The following is a 21,682-nucleotide window of genomic DNA, read 5'->3' on the forward strand; positions in this document are numbered from 1 at the left end:
CCTAATATCGTCGCCGGACGTGCCGACGACCCAGCACAGCAAAATCATGAGCCAACCGGGCTAAAGACACGCTTTCGTACATCTACTCGGTTTAACTACGTTAAAACCGCACCACTCTTTTAATCGACGAAAAGAATGTGCAATGCTGATCATGGACTGGAAAAACCTAAGGAAAGCTTGTTTTTTCGAAAAAAAAAAACACTTTCCCCTCAAAAGAAAAAAATCACATAGCCGGCTCAGTATACGGGCCTATATCCCGGCCTTTGGAAAAAGGCCGCTATAAATTGGAATACTGCGCAGATAGCAATACAGATCATTTCTTCTTTCGCTCCCACCTACCTCCCTCCCATCGCGATGTGGAACAGGTGTACACCGAGAAGCGACATACTGCGCCTGTCGTTTCCTCAAAACGAATTTTCGAGGGAAAAAAAACTGCAGAGAATGTTTGCTGCATTCGGATAAGTGCGAAAGCACGGATTTGTTTAACATAGAAGACGACGATGTGTGGGCAGTGCCGCGGCACGGAACGCTAGCGCTAGGCCAGACAACGGACGATTTTTCTGAGGGTTGGTACCCTCTGGGTTAGTGCTTACGCAGAAAAACAGTCCTCGCTCAGCCGCGAAACGTGCCACAGGTGACGCAGAACGACTTGGTAGTTGTCTCGGTCATTTTCGTTCTTGCCGAGTCGTTATTCATCCGTCCACTCCCTCCTCTCCTCTACAAACGGGGTGAGGAAAGGAGGACTGTTGGCAGGTGACAGTTGATGGTTGGCAGGTGCAGGCTTCACACAGACGCCGACGCAGCCGGACTGTTTTCACCCTCGTGGCCCTTCTAATGCTCTCGCATTGAAAATTCACAGGAACACCTAATTTCATTGTGTGTTGACAATGCGATAGCATTAGAAGCTGTTGATGCCGTTACCGGAGCTGACACCACTCATGGTCTGCTGACGTCACGTCCTGTCTGCTGACGTCACTTCTTCGATCCAATGGGGCGAATTGATGACCGAAGACGCATTTGTTTCCCGGATAGGCTTTTAATGACATCGCGCTTAATTACCTGCCCGCTTCTGGCCTCTTCTCTTCTGATAAGAACTATTATCTCGAGAGTCCCTTAGCTAAGCAATTAGCAATAATCAAAAGCGGTCGACAACGCTCGCCCCTCGTGGACTCTCGCATCAGGCCCAGATCTGTATGGCTAGCATGGTTGGTATCCTACGAGTCCTTTGCTCTTTCTTTGGCTTCGATCCGTCTTATTGCTTGCTGTTCATATCCCACTCCATTAGTGTATCACAGTGAAGGCGACCTTGACAGAGAGAGTGGCACGCACCGCGAAACTTTCTTTTCCATCTTCCAACAATAAATAATCTCCCTCTGCTGCTGGCACCCATGATGGTGCTCATTAGATTGCGAAAGCGCTACGGTGGAGGGTTTACGACTCATTACGGGTTAGGACTCATCGCCCTTATAAAAAAAACAAAAAAAAACTCCTCTCTTTTTGCCGCCCCCCGCCGCGGTGGCTCAGTGGCTACGGCGCTCGCCTGCTGACCCCAAAGACGCGGGTTCGATCCCGGCCGATGCGGCCGAATTCCGATGAAAGCGAAATTCTAGAGGCCCGTGTACTGTGCGATGTCAGTGCACGTTGAAGAACCCCAGGTGGTCGAAATTTCCGGAGCCATCCACTACGGCGTCCCTCATAGCCTGAGTTGCTTTGGGACGTTAAACTCCAATAAACCAATAAACCAATCTTTCTGCCGCGATCTCTTGATCTGCCGGCTAATCCCACGCGGAAAGAGCTGTTATTATAAAAAAGAAGATCTCGCAAGCACGTGAGTCCTCGTGCTTTCCGTGGGCTGCGCTCCTCGAGCTTCTCTCGGTCAACAGTCCCTCAGAAATCACCGTCCCAAATCTCCAGCCTGTTCCCAGCCCCCTCCCGCACATCCTCAGCCAGTTTTCGCCCCAGCGTCGCAAAAATGTCGCGCAGCCCTCCACGTGCCCTCTCGGACACGGGCGAAGCGTCGCGCATCTCCCGGTTCTTGTCCGAGTCGGCGTCCCGGGCCTCCCGGGCGTCGCGGTCCGCCGCGCGGTCTGTGGGTCGCAGCATCGCCACCGAGATGACTGTCGCGTTGAGCGAGGCGACCGTCTCACGGCGGCCCTTCTACCCGACCGAGGTCGAAGCAGAGGCGGAGCCTCGAAGTTCGGCCACCTTCTCCTGGGACGCCTCGCTGCTGGCGGCCAGCGCCAGCGTCTTCTGGGTGCTGCTGGACGTGCTGGTCAAGCTGAACCCGTCCATCCCGACGCCCAAGCTGCTCTTCCACTTCTCGGTCGGCATCTTCGTGGGCAGCATGTCGCTCATGTCGGGCGTCGCCGAGCCGTACGGCCCGCTGCCGGTGCAGCCACTGCTATTCATGCGAAGCATGGGCGTCTCTGGCGCGCTATTCGCGCGCATCTTTTCGCTGCGCTTCCTGACCGTGGTGGACGCGTTCACCGTCAGCAGCCTGGGGCCCGTGCTCTCCGCTGTGCCGACGTGCGTCACCCGAGAGGGCGCCACGGTGGGACGCATCCTGCCACTGTGCATGGGGGCCCTGGCGCTAGCCCTGCTGGGATACGCGCGGCACTACGGCAGCGCCGCCGACGTGATGGCGGCGCGACGCTTCATGGCTGGCTGCGTGCTCACCATGACGGCGTCGGTGCTGCGCGCCACGGTGCGCCAGTTCAACGACGCCGTGTCGGATGTGCCCAGCGTGGTGCAGGCCTTCCACTTTTCCTTCGTCAGCCTGATAGTGTCGTGCGTGCTCGTCGTCATGTTCGACAGCATGAAGCACCTGTACGACGACATTGACATGGGCACCATGGTACTCCTCGCGCAGGTGAGCTGAAACGCTGCTCTCTCACTGGCTTTTAGCATTTCGCATGGGTCACTGGCGCGTTCAGCGACGTATTCTCTCGTCTTTGACTAACCGGCTACCTGCACCTATCTTGCTTACGATAGATGGTGTGGGTATAGACCCTATTTCACTGTGATCTGGTGGACGGCAGGAATTTCCTGCGCGCCAACCTGTACCCCATCATACGCGAAATTCGAGCCAAAGAGCTCAAACATACCCAAACTAAGGGCTGCTCGCTGCCCAACAGACGCGACTCAAAGGAGGTGGGTAGAGAACAGCGCACCCCGCTCCTCTAGTGTATATTCCGAAGGGCGCTGTCGAAAAAAATTCCTATCCATCACGACTTAGAACGGGGGCCATTGTCGGATTTGCCGGATAACAGGGTTGTCCTGCTTTTGTGACCGCGACGGGATGCTACCGCCATGTTGTTGCCTGCCATTGTTGCCTGCATATGTGCGTCATGCAAATGATGTCACATGAATAAAGTTTAACGGTATATGACAATTATTGCGGCATATGGTACACTATATACGATATAAAGGGTGTTTCACCTAAGACTTTACACAATTTTTAAAATTCGGATTTTTGAATGAGGAGAACGCTGTTTTTGGCATCGCATTGTTAGTGATGTAGTACATCACAATACAGCTAAGGAATGCTAACTAGCAGGCTGCTTAACTAATGTTGAATAGTTAACTTTATAACAATTGCCGTTAGGCCCCTTATTAAGAGGTGTGCCTAGCCCTTTTGATTAAGGACTCATCTGTGACAATATCCATATCAGCTTTGAGAATTTCAAAGACCCGGTTATCCTCGGCGCTGTGGTCCAACAAATTTTGGCTATTTTGATGAGGTAGGTGCAGTGGAGAGGTTGCTTTGCCTGCAAGCTTCTCGAAAGCGCATGTATTTTGGGGCGATGTAGGCAAAATTTGTTGGCCCACAGAGCCGATGGTAGTCGCGTTTTCGAAGTTCTAAAAACTGATATGGATATCACTTGCGGTGGGCTACACGCCTATCAATAATTAATAAAAAGTTAACGGTTCAGTTTTAGTTCACCAGCCTGCTAGTTAGCACGTCTTAGCTGTATTATGATGCACTGCACCGCTGACAGTACTACGCCGAAAAAAGCGCTCTTCTAACTCAGAAAGCCTAATTTAAAAATGGCTGAGGCTTAACTTGGTTAAGCCTACAGAATGCGAAGCATCATCGTGTCGCGTAATTTGGAGGCGCACAACCAAAGCGACGGCGCGAGGTGGGCCCCCGTTTCTCCACTGTCGTGACGTCATCGTGTCACGTGGTGTGACGTCATGTATCACGTGATTTGGAGGCGCACAACCACAGCGACGGCGCGAGGTGGGCCCCCCGTTTCTCCACTGTCGTGACGTCATCGTGTCACGTGGTGTGACGTCATGTATCACGTGATTTGGAGACGCATAACCACGGTGAAGGGCTGAAGTGGTAGCTAAAGTAGTATGCTTCGCATAAAAATTGTGTAATGCCTTAGATGACACAACCGGTATGCTGCCGAAGCGAATGGTGGCGCGTTACATTTGAGAAACTTCCGCGTACAACTATCTGTTTAAAGCAGTCCAAGACATCGAAATGCTGGAACTTGCCTCAAGATTGTCTGCAATTTTCGACTGGTCTTGTGGATAGCTAAGTGTGCCCCACCGCGGTGGCTCAGTGGTTAAGGCGCTCAGCTGCTGACCCGAAAGACGCGGGTTCGATCCCGGCCGCTGCGGCCGAATTTCGATGGAGGCCAAATGCTAGAGGCCCGTGTGCTGTGCGATGTCAGTGCATGTTAAATAGCCCCAGGTGGTCGAAATTTACGGAGCCCTTCACTACGGCGTCCCTCATAGCCTGAATTGCTTTGGGACGTTAAACCCGCATAAACATGATAGCAGAGTGTAACATTTGCCGAGTAATCAGGAACTGTGTTTCATTTGTTAGAACACGCCGGCTCTTGCTTTTAAGGCGAAAGCCTTTAATGGCTCATGCTCGCGGTGTCCGTCCGTGCGCTGGAATCGTACCAACTGTGGCCTCTCCTCCGCGCAGCGGCGCAACCTCCTCCCCTCCTTAGCAAACGGCGCACCGGTGGGGGGTGCAGCTGTGCATAGCAATCGTGACGTCACGCAGTAGCGGTAGAACGCGCGGGCTCGCGTTTGCGGTGGCAGCTGCCCTGCCGCTCCTTCGCTAGACATCTCGTTGCAGTCGACTTAGTGAGACGCATGCATGGCTCCGAAGCGGCCCAGTGATTCCTCGCCAAGCGGTTCGGGGAGGCGGCAGTGGGTTGACCACAAGGCTTTCTCCAAGCACACTTTAGAATTTCCAGTGTCTTCGGCAATTTCTTTTCTTGGAGCTGCGAACACAGCAGCCATAAAGACGTGTGTTTGAGAGTTTCCGCTCCGGGGCTGGTCTCATTAATCTCTGCGGGTCGGGAATCCTATTTATTTTTTCTTGCCCATTCTATTTTTTCTATACCGTCGGGCACCTTTGGGCGCAGGTGAGCTTCGCGTACATCTTCTCGCTGACCAAGGCGCGCAACCTGGAGAACTACTACGTGGTGAACGTGTTCTTGTACGTCCTGGACGCCTTCCTCTCCATGGCAGCGTCGCACATCGTGCTCGAGGAGGGGCCCGGCCCCTACAGCTACTGCGCCGCCCTGCTCGTCGTGGCCGCCGTGGTGATCGTCGAGGTCGGCAGGGTGGGACAGCTGCACCCCGACTTGTGCAGACGCCACAGCTGGTGGAACGTGCTCAACGCGCCCATCCTGCCCCGGCCGCGTCCGCCGCCCTTCCGCGGCATGGCCAGGGCTTCCACCTAGCTGGCATACGTTACGCGCCACTCACGACTGGCAGGGTCCCATGACTGGGCCGTCACCTGTTCCACACTGCCAGTCGCCATTATATTGGAAGAAACAAGTTTTTCATTATTACTAGCGGTCATTTTTTTTCCGCGTCATTACAAAACCGTTTTGGGTGCTCCGTCTGAACTGTTTTCTGTCGCAGTGAACTCCGAAGCCAGATGCATGAATTGAATTCGGGCTGATTCGCTCTCCAGGGTGTACGACAACGAAGTTTGTCAAAAGTTACTTTCTGTAGTGGCAGATAGTGCGCGCTGGAGTTATGTCCGAGTCACCAGAGGATACAAACTTGGGGAATGTGCGCTGAAGACCGGCTTCCTGTGCATGAGACTGGGCGCGCGGTACGTCACATTTTTTGTTTGTAAATGAGCGATCTTGCATGCATTCTAAAGGCTCTGGATGAGCTAGAACCCGAATATCTAGCAGTTCATCACGTAACGCTGGAAAGGAACCGTACGTAGAGACTGTAGAAGCAAGCTATGCACAAGCAACCGTGTACACGTGCTGGCGGAGGTGATGACGCCCCATCACCATTTAATTTCTCTCAATAGCCAGTAATTTATATAAGTTCGAGAAGGTTATTGAGAGTGAACTGTAGGAGGACTTGGAAAGTGTCTGTTTTTGTTGTGTTGTATTCGTGTCTCATGCTTTATAATATTTTTTTTCAGAATTATGATATAAGGATCTGACATGTATATCCACTATAGCTGGGCGCTGCAACGGAATCATTGCGGTCACCGCAACTACTGCATTGTGCTTTACTTTTAAGTTGTCAATTTTAATCACGCTTCTAAACTCCATTGGTTTCTGTGATTTTTGGCTGCAGCTCGTGCAAAAGGTCTCGCACACACGACGAGACAGACTTGGCTGCATTGCTGAAATTTATTTATTTATTTATTTATTTACTTATTTATTTATTTATACTGCAGCGCAATTATATGCGCTATAGCAGGAGTGGGAAAAACAAAAGGCAAAATACGCAGCAAAGGTAACAAAATACAACAAAATGTACAAAGTGAGCACTACAATAAAGTTCAAATCACACAAAAAAAGTATCAAACAAGAAAGGAACTGTTAATGACGCGGAAGAATATTCAGCAATTATGCGTCTTCGATGGCAGTTATAAAACTTTGAACTGGAGATGAACGAATGGACCCAGGTAGAGGATTCCAGGCTTCTATTGAACGGGTAAAAACACTGAATTTGAACAAATTAGTACGTGCAAAATACGGTATCAAATTTAGCTCGTGATGACTTCTTGTAGATGATAATGGTGCAAAGTTAATGTAGTGGTTATCGTTGTGTTCTCCCTTGGTTGAGTTGAGGGTTGAGGGTTTGGTCGGCATATGACCAAACATGGCCACATGCGGAGAAGTTTATTGCCCACCTCCCCGCAACCAAAACCTCCTGCGGTTACCAAATGTGCCGCGTGAACTGCTGTGGCCATCGCTCATGTACATTAAGTGTTGCGTAAATGGGCGCAATGGGGCTGGCCAACCAACCGCATCGTTAAGCTTCTCGCTTCCACCGTCTATATACAGCTGGCGTGCAAGGCCAAATTCGGTGTAATGGGAGTCCGATTAGAGAAATGCAGTAACGGATCGTTCGCCCTGTTTTTTTTTCCCTGATCACGTGCGCGCACGGCTGATAAGGCGTCGACGCCAAAGGTGCCTCCGCATGAATTTGGAGGGGAGAGGTGCTCCGCCGTGCCGGTAATTTGTTTCGGTTCTTTTATTTTTTGTTTCTGCAACTGCCTGAGCTAGAAAGAAAGCAGTCCTGAACAAGGATGTCACAGGGCGAAATGGCAGGCCTTACTGTGTCTAAGGTCGTGAGGCACTGTGTATACAGGGTGGCAAGTTTTTCTTGCCCAATGTCCCCACCATCCCAAACTGGTTTGCTGTTACCTGATCTACGCCAGCCAAGTTCCCACTTTGCATAGCATGTAAGCTTTTGCTTGCTTCCTCCTTCGTTACCAATGAGTTGTTCAATTCTTCCACACCACTACCTTGATCTTTAACATTCTGGTTGTTTCAGCTACTGCAGAGATCTGCGTAGAATTCTTTGGGTGTTTTAGCTATCATATCCATATTGGTAACAGCACTGCACTCTGTCTCTGAGGGCGTACATCTCATTTTTGCCATTATCTAATTTAAGTAATTTTCATTTGATCGCTTTTACACTACCTCCCTTCTTTAGAGCCTGCTCGATCCTGTCCACATTACACTCCATTATGTTAGTTACGTACCTTACACTTATTGAGTAGCTTCGACACTTCTGCAAATTCTGTCCTATCAATGGGGTTAAACGCTTCATACTTTGGCGTTTCTTAATCAGGTCTTTTGTATCCTGAGAGAGCTTGCCAGTTTCCTAACTACCCTAGCTCCTACTTGTATTGCGCACTATATATTCCTCTCTGTGAGATTATCACTCTTCTGAAAACTAAGGTCATCGTCCTCCGTTAAAGACACACACGCACACGCACCCCCCCCCCCCCACACACACGCACGCACAGACAAACGCGCGCGCGCGCTCGCACATTCGCTGCTGGTGGCGTAATTGCACACATTATCGCCTTTCTCACTGAAAGCGTAGCAAAGCTGGTCGTTTGTTCAGCGGTCAGCAGCCACGCGTGTTTGTTTCCTTTTGGGACAGGGACGCTGGAGTGAGAGAAATCGGCTCGGCCTTGCCGGTGGCACCTCACAGCTTGTTTTCACTGCACACATGTTCCGCGCCGATGCCACGCGCTCGCGTCTTTTCCTCCTCTCCAAGCGCTGCTTGCACCAGGCGCCCGCAGTAGAATTTTATTACATCATCGAGCGGCTGTCGGTAAGCCGTGCCTCGTATCCCATCGTGCATCACTCCACGTCCACACAACAAGCACACTTGTCCAGCGGCAACCGGTCGCGATTTCGCAGCGTTTACGACTTTGTTCAGAGACTATAGAGAAGTTTAGAATTGGAACCCGTGCCTACTCAATAAGTGTAAGGTAACTAACATAATGGAGTGTAATGTGGACAGGATCGAGCAGGCTATAAACACTCTGGAATTTAATTTCATGTACATTTTCATTTACATGAGGATACGCTAAAGGAGTCATTCTAGTAATGAAGTAATGAGTCCAGAGCGCAAGAATGGGCCTGGCAGCCGCGGACGGAGGCGCCATATTTTGAGCCCTGTCACTGCGACCTCGAATAAACTCTCTTGCTACGTTTAGTGCAAGTGCAGGGTATCGGTGATCCCAGTACCTCTCGCTGTCAGTAATAAAAACAACGTACTACTTTAAATTCAATGTTTGTAACCTTTTCATAAGAGAGTTGCACCGACCTGCTCGAACTACCCTCGTTTTCAGACTGTATCTCAATGGCGACCAAACAACACCTACTCCTACTAGCTATAAGCCTGTCACCCAAATCTAAAAGCAACCTTCACATCTCAGGATTTTTTGTCGCTAGAGGTCTGTAATGCGGGCATCTTGGCACAAACAAAAAGCTTCATGCGCCATTCCTTTGCCGCAAACGTGAGGCACAGCTAAGTGGCAATGACGAATAGATGGTGAGGGGAGCGGCCACGTTATGGGAGGCCGCCATATTACCCAGAATATCCGATGTTAGTGGGCCATGCCATTTAGCCGATGTTTGGTTTGTAGGGAGTTTTAGTTTAGCAGGCTTTTCGTGATCCCGTGCTTAGCGGAATAACGGCTCCAGAGCGCGCATGCGCAGTACGCTAACAAGGAAATAGCGTTGACGTATGCAAGTAATTTTAAGAAATTAGCACTGCAACTTTCGTGTACATAATGTGAAGACATGGCGGTGCCCTTCCAAGCGAAAGCCGATTGGTTCAGCTGAAGGAGCAGTCGTTGTTCTGCACGTTTGCCGCTAACTGCTGATGTTGCCTTTCGAAATGACTGACCTTAGTTCGACGGCAAAGTGAAATCTGTAATTCGGATCAGTTTTTGAGGTACACTCACGATTGTGACGCGCCGAGAGCTAATTGGCGCTCGAGCAGCGCTGCAACCGTCTTCAACTTTTTGTTTTTTATATCCGCGGAACGCAACACAGCTGCTCGGAACGCAACAAAAATAGGTGTTGAGCTTTGTCACGGTCTTTTACATATCGCTGCAATTTAACACGAAAATTCTATTAAAATTAAAAAAGTATTTTGTGCAAAACATCCCATGTGATAGAGAGCAATAATCTTGCATGGTTTGTATTCAACATTTACTTAACTACAGACGGCGCCACTGTGAATACGTTTAATATTTCGCATAATTTAATTTTCCGAGGCATTGGTTTTGGTTTGGTTTTAGTTTTCGAGGAAAGGAAATGGCGCAGTATCTGTCTCACATATATCGGCGGACACCTGAACCGCGCCATAAGGGAAGGGAGGAAGGTTGAGCATTCTGCTGGCGGAAATTAGCATTACTGCACAAAATGCCGGTAAAAGACTCTGATACGTAAAGTGTCGGCAACGTGGTGGCGGTGGCGACCATTTTAAAAGTGCCTTTGGCGTTCTTGCAAAATAGATCGCGTATGGTTTCCAGAACGCTAAACTAATACTCTCTGCCGTGAGAAATTGCTTGCCGCACGCTAACATAATTCCCCTTAGGTCCGCTGCCACGGTAACGCTTTACATAAACTCTTTAGTGTCGTCCCAAAGAAGCAAGAGATGCTTGTGTTCTGCGCATGCGCACTGACGCCCCGCTACTCCCTCATTCCGTTAACCGATAGGGCCACCGTACACTAAAACTTTCTTATACTTATTTTGACGGTTTCGACCTGTTTATGTCTGCGGCGTCCCTGCACTGAGATAGAAGTGGTAGGGTTTTAACGTTGCTAAACCGAATCGATGTCCGAGAGCATGTGTTTAGCTTGGTTGGCTCATGGTTTTGCTTTGCTGCGTCGTCGGCACATCTGGCGTAGATATTAGACTCGGGTTAAGCTGATCGTTTCAGTTCAGGCCATAGATGGAAGCTGATGAAGACGACGCTCTCCAATACACAGCGCGATAGTGTGTTGCAGTATAACACGAGGCGTAATCGGCTGCGGCGATAGCAGAGTGCTTTCGTGCACTGTCCTGCGAAGCTGATCTTTTCGCGACGCCGCGGGTTCGAATCCCAGTCGCGACAGTATTTACGTCTGGATGGGGCTGTTGCTATGCTAGGTTTTGCCAAGGTCGCCTTCAAGGTCAAGCTTCACACAAACTCCACGAACCGGCTAGACCTCGTGAAGTAGTGCTTTCGTATTAAAACAATTTCAAGTGGGACAACGTGTACTGTAAGCTGCTGGCAAAAGCAAGCTCAAGGGCTTACTGCGAGAAGAATCGATCAGTTTTCAGCCGAAGGCGAGCCACTGCGTTCTTTATTCTTTCCACCTATTTCAAGCTCGTTATTTTTTGGAAACCGTAAGGCGCACCGAGAGGCACGCGGCTTCTGCGCAAGCTCTGTGCAAGAGGGCAATCTTGAACTTTACGGCGTTCGGAGTAAACAGGAACGAGTGTTGGTCCTGAGCACCTGGTTTCCCAATGCCCGTAGACGTGACCTTCCATGAAAGGATTCATTTGCCGGCCTTGACCAAGCGTACACTGCGTACCTTAAGGCGGAAAACTAGCCACGAAGCCCTTTGGAGTGTTTTTCTTTGCACCGCATCGCTCAGACATACGAAGACCACAAGCGAAGGCTGCTTCGCATTCGAATGCCTATCGCAGTCAGGCTTGTGGAATTTATGTCGAACTCTCCGCACATAACTTGGCGTCCCTGTGATGTCAGCGCGCATTGTAGCTAAGGCGCATTCAGCGGAAAAACCGTTTCGCTGCTGGCTTCACCGTGGACCATCGGTGCACGTCGTCCCATAGAAGAAATAAGGGGTTGTGGATCTCCAGGGAGGGCGAAACTTGTAAAAAGCTCTCGCCGAGAGAAGTGGACAGGTTCGGCATGCGGTCAGTGTAGACCTTTGAAGAGCCCTTCGTGAATGGAGCTTAGCGGCGTCCCGGAGACGCCGGTTTGATTCAAACATGGATGTGGCTTGGCACGCCCGCGATCTGCGTGATCGGCTGGCGGTGAATGTGACTGTTCTGCTTGTGGCCTCCGTCGTGGTCTCGCTGGTGGCGTTCGCTTGGAATCATGTGACCATGCTCATCCGTGCCTGGAGGATGCTGAGGAAGGTTCCCGGGCCTCCGGACTGGCTGCCCATGGCCTACGCGGCAAGCATGAGTAGCTCCATCTCGAAACAGTCGTCGACACCGGAGGAGCTCAAACTTCGTAAGACTGCATGTAAAATTTCAAATTGTGCCGTGCTTTTGTTCTTGCTCGTTCGTTTGTAAATTATGAAGCTAACGACGCGCTTCTTGATTTATAAGGTCACTGAGGACAAGTTTATGTTGACCTCTATCGATATATTACCGCATTCTAATGACACAGACGCTATTTTCGCTAAAGACTGATTTTACGTAAGCTAGAGAAGGCCAAAAAATAAAACATAAGTGTTAGCATCACCGGCTGATTTCGCAACTAAACTGCGGTAAATGTAAAGAAATTTTTCAACGCAGATCCCAGAGGCTACAGCCTCGGGAAAAGCTTTAGATGCAATGCTCTGAGCACTGAATGCATCGCTCACTTGCCACCGGAAGACATCAACGTACCTACCTCAAAAAAGCCTCGGAATTGGTTTTTACTAGAAACCAAAATTGGACGGAGTTTTCCTCAGTTTACATTTAAAATTATCAGTGGACGCGGTTCATTTACATCCGGAAAAAAAAATTATTTCCTTCGCCTATCAAAAATGATTTGCTCCGCCTATACAGTTTATGCGAAATAGTTCTTTCAAGCCGAAACGACAACACGCACAAACTTATGTAAAAACGTCACAATTGTTCAAAATGGAGCCATTGAAACACTAGGATATGCCAAAAAACGTCTTGAGTGATGTGGGATCGAAGCAATCTTTTTCCTCAAAAATGCAGGTGACACTGGAAACCTAGATTCACTTGATATTAATATGCATGATAAATCTGCCCAAGTGACTACACGTCGGAGGACAAGATGCCAAGGTCACCGTTTTGAAAATGTTATCTACTAAGTTTCCTCGATAAGATGAAAAAAAAAATTGCTGAGGCTCAGCTTGGCTAAGCCTGGGGAATGCGATGCATATTAGTGGCTAGGCTTGGTAATACATGGCTTTCCTTGGTTGAATACTTGGTCATTTTAATACAACCACTAGAAGCCTTCGTCATGGGGGAAGACAACGGCATGGCTACAGCGGAACGCCGACTAACCCCGAGACGCGCGTTGGGTGAGCGCCTGGATTGCCACGGAAGCCGCGTCTGCCTGCCCGTTGGAGCGAGCGTTTCACCTACACCGAGGGTGAACGCGCGTTCGAAATGCGCGGGAATGCGCGGGTGTGACGGCTAGGGGTCCCACGGCGACGGCGCGAGGTGGAGTAAAGCCCCTGAAAAAACTAAAAAAATAAAAATTTCCAGGGGCTTTAACACTCGCGCATGTAAAAGACCGGCCGCAGGGCCTTCATGCCCTTTCCCCCTCTGGCAGGCGGATGTATACACGCTCGCGGAGTATTCGAACGCGCTGCATATACATTCTTGTCAGGCCTGCGTCTCGTCGTGTCCGCGTACGCTTCTGCATCGTCCTGGATTTCAATCCATTGCTCGGCTTAAGCAGCTGCTTAAGCCGAGCAATGGAGCCTGTATTAGGCCCGTAAACATTTCATGCTTACTTTACTCTCGGTTACGGGACAGGCGCAATTTTTTTATCGTTCACTAGGGCCTTGCATAAACATATATCATAACAGTGTTCCATGTTTACTAAGTCAAGTTCTTTAAGAAGTGCAATAGATGAACATATTGGAGGTGAGTTTGTAATAATTCTTACAATTTTCTTTTGAACGTGACCAACTTTTGCAATATTTTTACATGTACTCTTTCCCAACACGAGAAAACAGTAACGTACAGTGGACAGGAAAAGTGTGTGGTATGGCAAAAGTCTGATGTTAAACGGAAGTACGTCGCCATGGCGATAAAGCAAACCTGTGGTGCGAGCTAGTTTAGTTGCGATGAAGTCGAATTGCAAGTCCCACAGCATGTGCTCCGAAAATATAATTCCTAGAGTTTCGAAGTTACTCACGATATCTATGGGTTTTTCATTTAAGGAGAGATCATGGCCCTGTTCCAGTTTAATGGCCCTGTTCCAGTTTATTAATGGTTAGTCAATTACTAAAATACCAATCAGCTAACTTAGATAAAACTCGGTTGCCACACTGGAAAAGAGCGTCCATATCACTATCATCAATAAATAAGCTGGTATCGTCAGCGTAGATTATATACCTTACAGACTGATAAATTTGTGTGATATCATTTATGAAAATGTTTAAAAGAAAACGCCCCAAAATACTGCCTAGTGGTACACCAAATGTTGATTTTTTGGTCGATGAAACCCAGTTATTTAGAGACACGTACTGTTTACGGTTCAAATGCGATACCACGTATACCAAACAATTCTTTTTCAAAAGTAAGTTGCGATTTAAGGAATCAAAGGCCTTACTGAAATCCACAAATATTCCTAACACAAAGTTATTTTGTTCAAAATTTTCTAGGATGTATTCTTTCTTTATGTAATAGGGCAAGTTCAGTTGAGCGATGTTTTCTAAATCCAAATTGAAAGTCGATTGATAAACTGTTTGTCTGTAAATGACGCAAAGCGAGGAGAAGACTCTCTAAAAAAGTTGAGAAAATAAGCAATATTGAAATAGGCCGGTAGTTGTCTAAGTTGTTCTAATCACTTTTCTTATAAAGGATATTTACTCTAGAGATCTGTAACTCACGAGGAAAGACGCCAGCATTAAAACAAAGGTTGAATATATGAGTTAAAGGTCTGGTAATAATGTCCGCGACAAATTTCACTGGTCGAACTTGGATATCAAAAACATCAAGAGAAGTAGTGTTTTTTAATTTCATAATTACTCTTTGAACCTCAGATTCTGTTACAGGGTTTAAGAATATTGATTGCGGACACTTATTAATCATGTAGTGTGCATTGTCCTCTACGACTAATGAAAAAGGCAGATTGACTAAGTAGTTATTGAAAGTACTTGCCAGTTCCTTTCCAGTTACAATTTTTCCATCAATATTTAGCTCAGTGACTGGAATTTGGGACTTTCCGGTTCCGATGAGTGTATTTATCTTTTTCCATGTTGCTGCTGAGCCCGAACCTGTCATAAATACATTATTCAAGTGTTCAGTCCTGGCACACTTAATTTCCTTGTTAAGTCGATTACACGGTACAGTTTTAATTCTTTTAATCGCTCAGCATCGCGCTCTGTAAGAAATTTAGCGTACAGACAGTACTTAACTTTAATTTTCTTCAGAAGATCTTTATTAATCCACGGCTTTCTAATTTTTCGTGACTTTTTGTATTCTCTCTTCGGAAAATGCTTTGCGTATATTGTTGTGAATAGTGAAAGAAATCGGTCAAAGGAATCATTAGGATTATCCGTGCTAAATACATTTCTCCAGGACAAGTTTAGTATTACCTCCCGAAAGCTATCGAGCTTTTGAGGTGAAATACTTTGTACGAAAATTGTAGATTTAGATTCATCACAGTGATCCAGAATAGCCATGAATATTTTAGTCGAGGGTTTGACGGCATACCGTCTGGTCAGGAATCATGGTGATGAGGATTGCTGGTCACTGGCCAAAGTCAATAAATATGGAAAGATGTTTCGGGAGCGCTACGGCTCCCTTGTTCACTATGATGCAATCGGCGCACGGATCCGTCCTTTTGTAGCACTCAGTAGCGTTTTTAATGATTTAGCATAGATAGGATGTAGAGTTTGCAGTTTTCCATGAATATTGGAAGGTGGTCACTGAGATCACAGCTTTTGTATTTGCGGTGGTTGAGCTAGTAAGAAAGATATCAATTAATGTTTTGGATTCAGCAGTTACCCTCGTAGGCATACTAATAGCGTTAATTAGGCCGAAACTATCGAAAAGCCATTTTGTTTCGTTTGCCATTGATGAATCTACGAGCATATCTATATTAATATCGCCGCCACAGACTACTTTTAATAGATTAATTCTGCTGTACTCAAAAATATATTCAAGGTTCTTGAGAAAGTTTGGAGTACTAGAGCTTGGAGGACGGTAAACTACCGAGACAAGATAACCGTTCAAATAAAGAGAGTATTTCACAGTCGGTGTCACTACGGGTGAGGGATTCGATAATGTCGCATCTGTATGTGCTTTTCACTAATAATGATACACCGCCTCCACGCCACATTGGACGATTTAGGTAGAAAACGTTGTAGCCTGGCAGAGTAAAAACATCTTCGTTTGTATACCATCTTTCGCTGAGCATGATCACATCAAAGTGAAAGCCGAGCTGGCCAAAAAATACTTTCAACGGTACATGCTTATTCTTTCCTGATTGTGGATTTATACAAAATAAATTTGATGCCAGATAAATATTCTTTTCCGGGTGCTTACTTAAGTAGCTAGGAAAAGCGTACATGAAAGCAAAGACCGCAGTCTGCCGAAGTTTTTCTCTCCTAAGCAATAGCTGTCAAATCGTCGTTTGACCACACAACCAGAGCCGAGTCTCCGTCGATACGCCTGACAAGAATTTTACCGCTGCTATGGCAAACAAATTTGAAGTTGTTTTTCTTTCGCCCATTGCTTCGTCAGCCGCAGCAGTGAACGTGTTTGTTTGGTTAGGTTTGCCTGAATGTACGTCGATGAATTCCCCTCATTTAGTTTGCTTGCGTTTTTCGAACCACCGTTCCCTCAGATTGCTGGGTGAAGCGAACCCCTGGGGCTTTTGGGGGCAGACGATGCATTGCAACGACATCACTGTCATTCAGTTCATGAAGGCCATGCGAGGCAGCAAGTGTGTTAACTTAAGACGAAGATCTTCGAGTTGTCTTCTGTATTCCATGAATCTCGAGATACAGCTTTCTGTTTTGCCATTCCAGTCCATCGACGTCCTTCTTTACACTTTTTATTTTATCACTGGTCTCGTTCTTTTCAAGTGTTTCAACGCGCTCTTGGACTACATTCATGTCTCTCCCTTGTTGTGCCATTCTAGCCAACACTGTGTCGTACTTATCAGATAGCAACTGCATGCTTTTCTCGAAGGCACTGACGGTGTCTTTCGTGCTCTTTACGTCGGCTTGCAGCTCGGCTATCTCAAAGATGTTCTTGTTATCGGCTGCGGTTTTTTGTTTAGCTCCTCGGTATTGCGGACAACGCCACTGCCTTAGAATTGCTACACCTTTTGATTTTGCTAATATGTGCATTGTTGAGACTCTTTTTGTGGATGCCTACTTTTTATTATTTCGTGATTTATTTTTATTTTAGTGCAATATTTTAGCCTTGTACCAATGCTTTCTACTTACTTACCCCGCTCCCCCATGTAATACCCTCATATGAGCGCCTTTGGCGGTATTTTGAATAAATAAATAAGTGTCATGTACTCCGTGTTGGCATTAGGGAACGATAAGCACAAGGGTCATGTCTGAGTTTATTGTTAATTAGTCATAAAAAAAGATCTCAACAAAAATTTCGTCTCCTTATCTGTAGTGGTTCCGTACCGTTAGCATGCATAAAATATGAGGGGGAGTCAGTAGGTAGAAATTTTGGATATATGAAGGCAATTGCGTTCGTTTGAATGCTCTCGACCTCTCTTATGTTAGACTTTGTGTACGGGTTCCAAATTATGCAAGAATATTCGAGCTGGGGTCTAATTAGTGTTTTAACCTAAGAACTTAATCTTAGTGGGGACGTTTCGAAGCTTATGCCTTAGATAACAGAGCTTACGGAATGCGAGTGAACCGATGTTATCTATATGAGAGTTCCAAGAGAGGTTATTAGTAAGTGTTACACCCAAGTACTTTACGGACGCCACTTGTTGCAATGGTTGCAGTGTAGCGTAAAGGTTCGTTCTGGCGCGGTATTCTCGTATTTTTTTGCTTTTAGTTGCTTTTGGATATGCGGTGTGGTTCCTGAACATAAGTATTTTTGTGAATTGCGTTCATGTTATAAATTCGAAATAGTAACTTCAAGCACAATCTGCTTCGGCGCGAGGACAGCGCTTCCCATTCCCACTTCCTTTTTCATTTTCATGTCCCATCGCTTGTACTGTCGCATAGCGAACCTTGCTGCTCTGTTCTGTACTCTTTTTTACTTGATCAATGTTTCCTGGTGACGATTCCAAGCACAAGACGCACACTCCAGGATCGGTCGAACGTGTGAGATATACGCAGTGTTCTCCAGGAAAAAGGGTGAGGAATTTAGATTTCGCTGAATGAAATATCGTGCTCTGGCAGGCTTTAACAACATTACTGATATGGGCACACCCAGGAACAATCAGATGGAAAGGTCACTCCCAAATATTTATAAAGGGCTGACGTGTTAATAATCTGTCTTCAAACGATAGCAAGTGTCAATTTTTTTTCGTGAAGGACAGATGGGTACACTTTTTGCAGTCAGTCGCATTTTCCACCTCTCACGCCATGAGACAATTTTACTAAGGTCAGTTTGTAAATCGATACAATTCTGTTGATTTTTAATCTTTCTGTACACGACACAGTCGTCAGCGAACAAACGCAAACGTGAGGGTATCCCGGCACTAATATCGTTGATATAAACTAAAAATAATAGCGGTCCTAAAACCGAGCCTTGAGGGACTCCCGATGTTACTTCAACCCAAAGGGAAGTACCACCGTTTAGAATGACACATTCTCAACGCTAGGATACGTAATTGGTAATCCAGTTGCCCACTTCTCGGTTAATATTTGCCAGCTTAAGTTTATGAAGGAGAAATGGGCGACAAACCGTGTCGAGGGACTTTTTAAAATCTAAAAAAAGTCTGTTTGCCCGTTTTTGTTGACCTCAGATCAATCAATTGTTTAGTACAGAATAGCCCTTACGAAACCATTGTTGCTCTTAAATTATTAGCCCCTGCTCTACCAAATGTTTCATTATTTCCTCCTATAAAATATGCTCTAGTATTTTGCAGGAAATTGATGGTAAGCAAATAGGCCGATAGTTGCTTAAGTCTTCTTTAAGCATGAAATGCTTTTAGCTCCCGTTGTCCGCAGTGTGGTGACGTCACGCCGAGACCGAGAGCCAACATCCGGGCACTGAATTCCACTCATCCGGGCACTGAAACGACAGCATCCGGGCACCGCACGAGATTTAACGAGACTCTCTAAAAGAGAGAGAGCCGCTTAGAGCTAGAGGGTACCTCCAGGGCGAGAAGGGCTTTGGGCGGAAAAACTGCTCCTGCGCCATCTCCAAGGATGGCGCTGCGGTCCCACACTCACGCATGTAAAAGACCGGCCGCTGGGCCTTCAGCTCATGACGGTTCCCCCTTTGGCAGGAAAATGTATACACGCTCGCGGAATATTCGAACGCGCTGCACATACGCCCGCGGGCGCACGCACACGCGCACGCGCACACGCACGCACGCCCGCACGCACGCACGCGCATGCACGCACACGCACGCACGCTCACGCGCACACACACGCCCGCGGGCGCATGCACACGCGCACGCGCACACACACACACACACACACACACGCGCGGACACGCATGCCCGCACGCACGCACACGCACACACGCACGCGCACACGCACACACGCACGCGCACACACACGCGCGCACGCGCATACACACGCGCGCACGCGCACACACACACGCGCGCGCACACGCACACACGCGCGCGCGCGCGCACGCACGCACGCACGCGCACGCCCACACACGCGCGCGGGCGCACGCACACGGGCGCGCGCACACGCACGCACACGCACGCACACGCACGCACGCACGCGCACGCACGCACGCGCACGCACGCTCACGCGCACACACACGCCCGCGGGCGCACGCACACGCACACGCGCACGCGCACGCACACACGCACACGCACACACGCGCGCGCACGAATGCCCGCACGCACGCACACGCACGCACACGCACGCACGCACGCACGCGCACGCGCGCACACACGCCCGCGGGCGCACACACACACGCGCGCACACGCACACGCACACACGCGCGCGCACGCATGCCCGCACGCACACGCACGCACACGCACGCACGCGCACGCGCGCACACGCACGCTCACGCGCACACACACGCCCGCGGGCGCATGCACACGCGCACGCGCACACACACACACACGCGCGCGGACACGCATGCCCGCACGCACGCACACGCACACACGCACGCGCACGCACGCACGCACACGCACGCGCACACACACGCCCGCGGGCGCACGCACGCGCACACACACACGCGCGCGCACACGCACACACGCGCGCGCCCACACACACGCGCGCGGGCGCACGCACACGGGCGCGCGCACACGCACGCACACGCACGCACGCGCGCGCCCGCGCATGCACACGCCCGCGGGCGCACGCACACACGCCCGCACGCACGCACGCGCACGCACGCACGCACGCACGCACGCGCACGCACGCACGCGCACGCACGCACGCACGCGCTCACGCGCACACACACGCCCGCGGGCGCACGTACACGCGTGCCCGCGCACGCACACGCCCGCGGGCGCACGCACACGCGCGCGTGCCCGCGCACGCACACGTCCGCGGGCGCACGCACACGCGCGCGCGCGCACACACACACACGCGCGGACACGCATGCCCGCACGCACGCACACGCACGCACGCGCACGCACGCACACACACGCCCGCGGGCGCACGCACGCGCGCACACACGCGCGCACGCGCACACACGCACGGGCACACAGACGCCCGCGGGGGCACGCACGCGCACACACACGCGCGCACACGCACACACACACGCGCGCACACACGCACACACGCGCACGGGCGCACGCACGCGCCCGCGCATGCACACGCCCGCGGGCGCACGCACACGCGCACGCACGCACACGCACGCGCACGCACGCTCACGCGCACACACACGCCCGCGGGCGCACGCACACGCGCACGCACACGCACACACACACGCGCGCACACGCACACGCACACACGCGCGCGCACGCATGCCCGCACGCACGCACGCACGCACGCGCACGCGCGCACACACGCCCGCGGGCGCACGCACGCGCACACGCACGCACGCGCCCGCGCACGCACACGCCCGCGGGCGCACGCACACGCGCGCGCACACACGCCCGCGGGCGCACGCACGCACACGCACGCGCGCGCCCGCGCACGCACGCGCCCGCGGGCGCACGCGCGCGCGCACAGGCGCACGCGCGCACACGCGCACGCACACACGCCCGCACGCACGCACACGCACGCACGCACACGCACGCACGCGCACGCATGCACACGCGCACGCGCACACACACACACGCGCGGACACGCATGCCCGCACGCACGCACACGCACGCGCACGCACGCGCACACACACGCGCGCACGCTCACACACACACGCGCGCGCGCACACGCACACGCACACACGCGCGCGCACGCATGCCCGCACGCACACGCACGCGCACGCACGCACGCACGCACGCGCACGCACGCACGCACACGCACGCACGCGCCCGCACGCACGCACGCGCACACACGCGCGCGCACATATGTGCACACGCGCACGCACACGCGCGCGCACGCACGCACGCGGGCGCATGCACACGCGCACGCGCACACACACACACACACGCGCGCGGACACGCATGCCCGCACGCACGCACACGCACACACGCACGCGCACGCACGCACGCACGCACACGCACGCGCACACACACGCCCGCGGGCGCACGCACGCGCACACACACACGCGCGCGCACACGCACACGCGCGCGCGCCCACACACACGCGCGCGGGCGCACGCACACGGGCGCGCGCACACGCACGCACACGCACGCACGCGCGCGCCCGCGCATGCACACGCCCGCGGGCGCACGCACACACGCCCGCACGCACGCACGCGC

At 50.6% G+C, this 21,682-nt stretch overlaps 2 protein-coding genes across 2 annotated transcripts in view; one reads left to right on the forward strand and one right to left on the reverse strand.

Annotated features, from left to right (window-relative positions):
• Positions 1-21,682, reverse strand: part of LOC149363982 (cytochrome P450 4V2-like) — a 284,143-nt gene that overhangs the window by 149,694 nt on the left and 112,767 nt on the right. The gene's annotated exons all lie outside the window — the stretch shown is intronic.
• On the forward strand, positions 1,769-7,354 carry LOC149363986 (uncharacterized). The gene is made up of 2 exons (XM_089570010.1): positions 1,769-2,869; positions 5,391-7,354. The coding sequence occupies exons 1-2, from the start codon at positions 1,973-1,975 to the stop codon at positions 5,709-5,711; spliced, it is 1,218 nt and encodes a 405-aa protein (XP_089426136.1). The 5' UTR covers positions 1,769-1,972; the 3' UTR covers positions 5,712-7,354.

This window comes from Amblyomma mixtum, chromosome 2 (assembly GCF_055824585.1).
Source record: "Amblyomma mixtum isolate Tamu chromosome 2, ASM5582458v1, whole genome shotgun sequence".
NCBI lineage: Eukaryota > Metazoa > Arthropoda > Arachnida > Ixodida > Ixodidae > Amblyomma > Amblyomma mixtum.

Coding starts and splice junctions, on each gene's coding strand:
- LOC149363986 (XM_089570010.1), top strand. CDS start 1,973: ATGTCGCGCAGCCCTCCACGTGCCCTCTCGGACACGGGCGAAGCGTCG. Junction 2,870..5,390: donor CCATGGTACTCCTCGCGCAG/GTGAGCTGAAAC, acceptor CTTTGGGCGCAG/GTGAGCTTCGCGTACATCTT.